This window comes from Canis lupus, chromosome 15, assembly GCF_048164855.1.
Source record: "Canis lupus baileyi chromosome 15, mCanLup2.hap1, whole genome shotgun sequence".
Taxonomy (NCBI): Eukaryota; Metazoa; Chordata; class Mammalia; order Carnivora; family Canidae; genus Canis; species Canis lupus.
In genome coordinates this window covers 5,786,840-5,796,356 of record NC_132852.1, presented here as the reverse complement: position 1 = coordinate 5,796,356, position 9,517 = coordinate 5,786,840, and the positions used below count along the sequence as shown (strand labels likewise).

At 46.9% G+C, this 9,517-nt stretch overlaps 1 protein-coding gene across 1 annotated transcript; it reads left to right on the top strand.

The window, feature by feature from the left end:
* Positions 1-1,717, top strand: LOC140605403 (ubiquitin carboxyl-terminal hydrolase 17-like protein 6). The gene has a single exon (XM_072777668.1). It carries the CDS (start codon positions 80-82, stop codon positions 1,715-1,717), a length of 1,638 nt encoding a protein of 545 aa, XP_072633769.1. The 5' UTR covers positions 1-79.
* Positions 1,718-9,517: the final 7,800 nt, after the last annotated feature.

The window sequence follows — 9,517 nt, the reverse complement described above, 5'->3', positions numbered from 1 at the left end:
AGGTGAGGTTCACTATCTGACATTTGGAAACTGGCACAGTGAGAGGAGCATCCCTTTGCGACCCGAAGCTCCTGGTTGAATGTATCTTGTGGACACTGTTTCTGCAGACATGGAGGCTGCCCACCTCCACCCCTCAGAGGAGCCTCAGTTCAGCGCCTCTCCCAAACCCCAGTCATGCTGGTCAAGGAGAGGCGGTGCTGAAGTCCACGGAGGACCCTCTGTGCCCGAGACGACATCCCCTGCATCAAAGACACTCTCCTCCCCGACTGACCCGTTGGCTCCCGCATCAGCAGGGCTGCCTCCCACCAAGACGCCTCTGAGTTGGAAGAGCCTTTCCCAGGTGGGAGCCGGGCTTCAGAACATGGGCAACACTTGCTATGTGAATGCGACCCTACAGTGTCTGACCTACACAGAGCCCCTCGCCAGCTACATGCTGTCCCAGCAGCACGGGACCACCTGTAGGAGGCAGACATCCTGCATGCTGTGTACCCTGCAGGCTCACCTGACGCGGGTTCTCTGCCATCCTGGACGTGTGCTCCGGCCCCTGCCACTCCTGCTCGCCGCCTTCCACAGACACAAGCAGGAAGATGCCCATGAGTATCTCATGTTCATTCTGGATGCAATGCAGCAAGCATGCTTGCCTGAGGACAAGCTCTCAGACCCTGAGCGTCCTCAGGCCAGCACCCTCATCCAGCAACTCTTTGGGGGGTACTGGAGGTCTCAAATCCAGTGTCTCCACTGCCAAGGCATTTCGAGCACTCTGGAACCTTACCTGGACATCAGCCTGGACATCGGGGATGCTCACAGCGTCAGCCAAGCTTTGGAGCAGTTGGTGAAGCCCGAACTGCTGGAAGGTGAAAATGCCTACCATTGTCGTAAGTGTCTGGAGAAGGTGCCTGCGTCCAAGGTGTTGACTTTGCACACTTCCCCGAAGGTCCTCATCCTGGTCTTGAGACGATTCTCAGACTTGACAGGCAACAAAATGACTAAGGAGGTGCAATATCCTGAGCGCCTTGACATGCAACACTACCTGTCTGAGCAGAGGGCAGGACCCTTGGTTTATGTGCTCTATGCCGTGCTGGTGCACGCTGGGAGGAGTTGCCACAGCGGACATTACTTCTGTTTCGTAAAGGCAGGAAATGGCCAGTGGTATAAAATGAATGATGCTAAGGTCAGCGCCTGTGATGTGACTTGCGCGCTGCGCCAACCTGCCTATGTCCTCTTTTATATGCAGAAGACTGATCTGGAGAGAGACCTTGGGAGGGAGTCAGTCAAGGAGGGAGGACTCGCATCTCCCGAGGCAGACCCCACAGTGGTGGGTGAGGCCTCAGGAGAGCCGGCAACGGATCCCTCCGTGAACCTTCCTGAGTTGGAGGAGTGTGGGGAAGAGACCTCAAGGCAACAAATGACATTAGACCAGTGGAGATGCCTCCAAGAATGCAACCGCCCTAAGCCTGAACTCAATGTCAGGAGAAGAGAAATTGCTCTTCCTGCGAACGCAGTCATCCTTCACCACTCCAAATACAGACCTGAGATGCCGAAGAATCATCCTCAGCAGACCGTCGACCTGCTCACCACTGCAGCTGGGATGCTCCCACCTCAGGTGGCCGGGGACGTGGCCAAAGTCCCGCGTGTGCCAGGGAGAGCCAGACCTACCAAGAGGATGAGCAAGAAGGGACAGAGGTCTGGGGAAGCAGTCCAGGGATGTGTCTCCTAACTTTGGTGCACATGGGCACACACACCCACACACACAGCATCACTCACTCACTCCAAACCCGAACACAGTCCCATACTGGAAATATTTTGTGTTGTGTGAAGTGTGTGTTCTATATGTATGGAAGAACCATCTATCTGGTGTGTTCATGGGATATGGCCTTCAACTGAAACTTGAGGACACTGATATTTAAACCTGGTTCATTGTCATGATCTTTTATTGGGATAGTGTGGATTTCATATGGGGTGTATCGAGGAACCTGCCTCTCCTTCAGCCTTGGGGAGAGTGGGGGCCACTTGCAGGTGAGAGGCAGTGAGCAATCAGGGTTGAGAGTGGATATGATGCTGAAGACCTGGGGTTGAAGTCAGTATGTTTGACCCTTTCATCATGCTCCCCACTTCCCAATGCTTTTCTTCTATTTATATTGAAAGAGTATTTCTCTGAACATAAGTATGTATTGGGTCTTGCTAGCGATGTGTCTTGGTCATTGCTTGGAAATTATAAGATGGAAATTAAGTGCTTATTTTTGGGGCAATAACTGCATCCAGACATGATTGAACTACAGTGATTTTATTATGTTCCCTTCACTCTCTCCCACATTAAGACTGAAGAGAAGCAAACTAAAAAGGACTCTTATTCCAAAGGGAAATGCCCAGCCTCCCACTGAACATAACTTTTTACGACTATTTTGCTACCGTCTACTCTGTGGCATCTCTTGACCCAGAAGAAGTGGACTCTGGATTTCAGACCAGTTCAAATTCAAATTTGGACCTGGGTTGATACCTCTGGAAAACAGTGCCAAGTTCATGAGTCTACCAAAGCATTTTGAGGTCAGGTTATAGGTGTTCTATGTTATCATTGCATTTCTTACAAAAGAGTTTGACAAGTTCATTGTAGAATGGAAATTATTGCATGACAACCAAACGCCTCTGAGTGTGACCATAGATGTGCAGTTGTAACATCACATCATAATGTTATTTTCACTCTGTATTCAAACTTGGACATGCCACCCTTACTGGATAGTAAGGGACAATAGGATCTGTGCAGAAGAAATCAGGCTTTTTTGGAGATTTTCATGTACCTAAGACAAATTAGAGATCTAAGGTGTCAGGGTTTCTTTCATGTCTGGGAATTGTGTTTCTTATGGCCAATACAGTTTATTGTGTCATAAAGAGTGAGGGAACCTGTGTGCATGTCTTGCCAAGAGTTCCGTAAGAGGATCTGCAGGTATCCCCGTCCTCTGAAGACTGTCATAGGGAATGAGACAGCTCATGGACTCGGGGACTTGTCCTCCACAGCAGAGGACCCTGAGGAGGTGTCTGTGGGAATGAGGATATGTCCCCACCTGGACTGATGTGGTGAACCAGCAATTCCTCCGCTGAACTGGATGGAAACGGTCAAGTCCACCACGTGCTGGGTGTCCTGCTTTTGTGCGCCTACACATACACTCCCCCCACTACACAGATGCTGCAGTTTTTCTTTAGGTAAATCTATAGGAATGTCAAAGCATGCTTCCCAGTCTGGAATGTCAGTTTGTCTTAGTGAAATCCATTTTCTAACAAATGTAGGGAAATCATCCTGGCAATTTGTAACCTGGTTGTAAACTGAAATTAACAAGTTAATCTGAAATTGTTTTATAAATGTCTGAATTTCTGATTTAGAAAAAGATCCCATCCAGAGTTCTGCATATTACACCATGTTTTCTCCTAGAAGACATTTTCTGTACTTGTTGATATTATTTCTCTGAAATTGTTATGTAAAATATTGCATCTGCTTTGTTTGTTTTTGCTCTAAAATGTTATTACAAAGTTGTGTGTTTTTTTATTCTTAATAAAAGATTCCCACATATAATTTGGTGTGCAGGCTTTTTCTCCCCAGTATTTCAGAACCTTGAAACAGTTATTTTATTTCCAGGCTGGCTCCTCACAGAGGCCTCTTTGCTTGCTTCCCCTGAGTGGAATTCCACAGCCACCTCTAGGTCACCTGCAGCTCAAATTCATATCCTCCCCCCATGGGAATTTCTCACTCCTACTCACTGGCTCAATATAGGGAAAGCGCCAGCAGCCATTTAAGAGGAAATGCAATGGGACATAGGGACATTATTCTTCAGGGTTTCTTCAATTATGAGATCTCTGACCAGGAAGATGCTTGTATGAGAAATTAAGGGGGAGGGAGTAGATTGAACGACAAGCACACCATCTCTGTCCAAGGCTAGTAGAGACCCCTAGGAAGGATGATGGGAGATGGTTGGATAACACACTGTGGGGACTGTGGAGGCTGGAGTGTCAGCAGATTGATTCTCTGGTTAGGTGTCTGGACGTCAATGCTCATCCTGTCCAGGTATCCATTAGTCACTCGAGGGGTGTCTCTCTATATCAAGGTCTATTAGTCATGAGGACAGACCAAGAATCTGCAGAGCCTCCCACAGACCAGATTCACGAGTTCTTTTTCTTTTAAAGATCGGTTTATTCATTTATTTATTTATGATAGACAGAGAGAGAGAGAGGGGCAGAGACACAGGAGGAGGAAGAAGCAGGCTCCTGATCCTGACGTGGGACTCGATCCCGGGTTTCCAAGATCACGCCCTGGGCCAAAGGCAGGTGCCAAACCACTGAGCCACTCAGGGATCCACAGATTCGTGAGTTATTTCCTGAGAAACTGGAATTGCCAATCCTGAATGGAGTTCTAGGGGGACCTCATAACTGTTTCCAGGTTACTATGTGTTGAGACCTGGCTCCATCAACCTGTGGCAAAATGTCAGGCTGGAATTGTTTTCACAATAGAAATCTGGGCTGCAATTGGATTTTGGGGACAGCCCCAAGGGTAGATTCCATGGCAGTATATGGAGGTTTAATCTGGGAGGCCACATCCAATCAATGATCTGTGAGCTTGACAAGGAGGGTAGGTTCCTGGCCATGGTGGGTGAATGTAAGCAGAAGGATTACCTGACTCCCCTTCATGAGCTTTTGTGTTGTCCAGCAGGAGAAAACAAAGTCAGGACTTTTCACAGGGGATATATTAGGGCATGTGTCTCGTGGCAGGTTTGAGCTCAGGCAGGAGACAGGAAACAGCTTCTAGGGAGCTTGCCTCCTCCCGTGAGGTGTGCATCATCCCATTACCAGCTGCTCCAATAGAAGACACCACAGATGGACCACATCTTAGCTCTGCCTCTCCACTTCATAGAAATCAAGGACAGTAAAGGCATGGAGATGAGAACAATCCATAACACGGTGATATTATTAAAAGTGCTCATTTTAATGGGAAAAGAACCCCACCCCTGCGGTGATTAGGGGACATAAAATACATTAGCCTCCTGTTACCAGAGGGCAAGATGAGAAGGTTTCAGTACAGTGTTTTAGTTTCTTTTGAAGAAGCCATTGCATTCACTCTTCTGGCAGTGGACAGAGCTAATCCTGTCTTCAGAGTGTAGGATAGAGGGGACATTCCTCAGCATCTTAAAAGCCATCTACGGAAAGCCCACAGCAAACATCATTCTCAATGGGGAAACACTGGGAGCATTGCCCCTAAGATCAGGAACAAGGCAGGGATGGCCACTCTCACCACTACTATTCAACATAAGATACCTAGGAATCAACCTCCCCAAAGAGGTAAAGGATCTATACCCTAAAAACTACAGAACACTTTTAAGGAAATGGAGGGAGACACAAAGAGATGGAAAGTATTCCAAGCTCAAGGATTGGAAGAAGTAATATTATGAAAATGTCAAGGGTACCCAGGGCGATTCACACATTTAATGCAATCCCTATCAAAACACTGAGGACTTTCTTTAGAGATTTGGAACAAATCATCTTAAGATTTGTGTGGAAATAGAAAAGACCCTGAATAGCCAGGGGAATATTAAAAAGAAAACCATAGCTGTCTTTAAAATTTTTAGTGATACTTTGTGTGATACACGATTTGGAATATATGTGGAATCAATACATTTTGTTGCATTAGGGCTTTTTCCATTTGGAGACATCTCAGTAAATCAGTTCCACGTGGTGGCTCTAGCATGTGGGGGCTCAGATGCCAGCGATCACACAGAAGCAAAGAATTGAAGGACACATGGAACCTGAAGACTCCATAAGCAAGGGAGGGAACTCGGGGAGAGAATGGAATTTTAAGAAATCCCTCACGGAGGAAGAGCATGGAGTGAAGACACTCTGGGTGCACAGACGGGAGACGGTGGTGGATAAGGAAGAGCCCCGCCATCAGGAGGGAATCCGATGCTGCCAATTCCTTCCAATGTGGCTGCTTTTGCCCTTGGAGTGTTCTAGATAATGTCTGCTTGAGGGCAACCTCCCAACTCAGTGACATTTTCAAGACTTTTCCAACAATGTGGTTTGGTTCTGGGGTTTTCTGTGCACAGTCTGGATCCCTGCTCAGTGAGAGGCTCCATCTCACTCTCCAACTGGCACAGATCTATCCCCTTAGCTCTCTACTCAATCTGTATGATGAATAAATAATATTTAAAGAAACCCTGATATTTTCTCCACAAAATTCAAACTGTCTCATTATTTTCTAATAACTGTGATTCGTGAATGTTATAATTCATTCTGAAAGGAAATAATGGAAACATTAAATGCATGTATATGTGACCAAAGTTTGAAAGAACACGAGAACGCTGCCCAAATCATAAGAATCAGCATAATCACACATTAATTACCTTTCAACAATGCATTAGTCAATCGTGCCCCAAAGGAATATAATTGTTACATAGCACCCATTAGTTAACCTCAAAACCCACATTCATTCAGTGGAGAATATCTTTCTGAGGTGTCACGCAAGGACCAAAATTGGAGTGGAAGTGATCTGAAATCCTGTGCCCACCTCTTCTTTGTCAGGAGATTGTCACACAGATGGATGACAGTAAAGTGTCTGGACAAGTTAGAGTTGCTGGGATATGGAGCAATTCCCTGCGGGAGATGGGTCCTTGCCAGGCACCTGCTCTTCAGTCAAAGGTGGGGGTGGATTGTGAAGGGGCTGTGATTCAATCAACATGATCTAATCAGGCAGGATGCATTTAACTCCTGAAATATAAGCATTTCATTGCCTCTTTGCATTTCCAAATATTATCAAGCGTCCGGGTTTATGGGTTGACTTCTCAATATATATTTTGTGCCCATAGTTTCCTGAAAAGAAGTCTGTCGCCATGCAAGGCTGCAGGTCATCGACGTACACGGTAGTTTGTCATTTCTTTGTGTAGGTGCCCTGGGTTTTCAAATCGGTGCTGGTTGTATATGACCAAACACATTGCTGCCAACACTCCACCCATGGTGGTTTGGACAATTGGTCTTTCAATATAAAGAGAAGATAAGCAATGGGATGAGGGATGCATGAGGACACGGTCAGACATGCTCACACTGACCGAGGTCCTCAGCATCATTTCCACACTCAAAGCTGGCTGCTCACTGCTTCTAATCCTTTCACCTTCAAGTGGCCCCATTTTTCCCCAAGGCTGAAGGAAGGGAGGATTCACCCAATGTGCATCCAACTGTGCTAAATACATCTATTACTAATATCCATAACCTATACCAGCTTGTTCAGATAACTCTGTCATCTTCCATATCTGGATGAGAGTGGATTTTCCTTTGGGAAGATAGGTTTGGGTTTGGTTTGGTTGTGTTTGGTTGTTTTAGGTTTGGTTTGGTTTGGTTTTTTGATGGCAGGGAAGCAAAAGACAAGTGAGGTGACTAGAGGGGGAGAACAGGCCTGCTCAGGACTTCTTCCGCTAGCCTTTCTCCCTGGTCTCCCTGTGCACATGGATGGAATCCCCTCCACAGCGCATGAAGTCCTAATTGTGCTGGAGAGCCCAGAATAAGGCCCTTTGCTCAAGCCTGCCTGCCTCCTCACCCCTGTGCCCTATATTCTTGCAAGTCCAAGAATCCTTAGACTACTTTGCTAGTTCCAATCCCAACATGCCCCTGTGAGGATAGACCTTCATACCTTTGGACCTCTGGGATTTTCATAGGCTCCAGAGAGTAGGGAATATTTCTATTCATGTATGCATCTCTTGAGGGCCCAGGAAGCTGCATTTTCCTCAGAAGCCATGAGATAGCAATAGGGCGGCATCCATGGGATGAGACAGGGGCCTGAGGCTCAAGGGGCCAGACTCTGATCCAGGTCACATAATGATTGCATGAATGGGAGTTACTTAGGGGTTGGGGGTGGGAGAAGGATCACACACTGTGGCTTTTCTACTGCATTCTGACTTTTTAAACCCTAGTGTGCTCATAAAGGAGCTCCTCTACCCTCCACCTACAGGCATCTGCACAGAGAAAGGGAACACCCTTAAGCAGATGCTCTGGAGTGAGAAAAGAGCAGTCAGTTGTTTTTCCAAAAAAACAAAAAAAAACAAAAAAAGAAAGAAAAAGAAATTCTCTGAATACAAATATGGAAGTGCTTGGTTTGGTTTGTTCTCATTTGGCATGGTGTTGTATTGTTTTGTGTCCATGGGCCCATATCAGAGATATCCCTGAGAAAGAGAGACTGAGAGAGAATAAGAGAGAGAGAGAGAGAGAGACTCCGTGGCCTTGGTCTTGTGGTATTTAGACGACTTGTCAACCATTGCCTCCTTAGGAAATCCTCAGGAGGTTAAAAAATCTCCTTGCCCAGGTCTCAGAAAGGAGGCATCATGATCCAACATTAAAGTGGGATCCAGAATATGTATAGAGGGAAACCACCCACTCATCCCATTACAGACCAATGTGCGACCCAGGGCCCATACAGTACACAGGGCTCCCTCACAGGGTGCACACGGTCAATGTTCCCTATGCAGTACTTCACGAAGGAGACTGGGTGTGCAGGAGACCCTCAAAGTCTACAGATCCCCCAAAACTATCAAGCTGTTGTCCCGTTTCAGTTAATCAAGGATGGAGGAATTAAATTAACTATAGAGAGTTTCAGAATTGCTGAGATTTAAAAAAAAAAAAAAAGAACACAAAATCTTAAGAAACACATGGACGCATTTCATCGGTGCTAATATTTTATTAAGGGAAATAAAACACTACACACAAATCTAAATTAACGCTGAGAATAACTGAAATGCATAGATGAAATATTGCCCACCACAATTCCCACAAAGCTACCACCACAGTCTAGAAAAACTCATCTCAGGAGAAAAAAGTATGTCCATTTGCAGGGCCCACAGTGGGTTCTCGATGCCAAAACCCCAAAGGCACACATGTGTACACCACAGACACATTAACATCTGAGATTCTATTTCCAATGGAGTAACAAGTGCTGATTCAAATTTCCCTCCATTTATTGGAAAACCTATTTACAGAAGAGAAAATTGACATTCCAGAGGGAAGACTACCCTTTGCCACAGCACACAGATTTCCCTAAAGAAAAGTGTAAGGTGTGTTTTGGGGGGTGGGTGTCTGTGCAGGGCCCCAGGGGCATGAGGGGCAGCACGCTGTGGACCCAGGAATTTCCATGCAAAGCAGCTGAGCAAGTGCTGATTCCCCACATGAGTCCAGGAGGGGCCACGTCCTGAGGTCCGCAGTCACCCCGTGAGGGTGCAGTGGGGTGGAGGACAATGTCCGAGGCCAGGAGCTGGCTCATTCGCTCTCAGTGTCTACTGAGGATGAGGACACCTGTAGGTCACCGTGGAGGACACTCCAGGGGCCACAGACACAGGCTCCGTTCAACAGGTGGGGGGCAGGAGGGCCCTGAGCAGGGCCTGGCTTCTCAGGAGGAAGGAATGAGGGAGCTGCAAGGAACCGGGAGCTCCAGCAGCTTCTGTCCAATCTGGTGAAGACCATTCCAGGGGCTGAGTGGGGGCCCGCGCAGAGTGCGGCC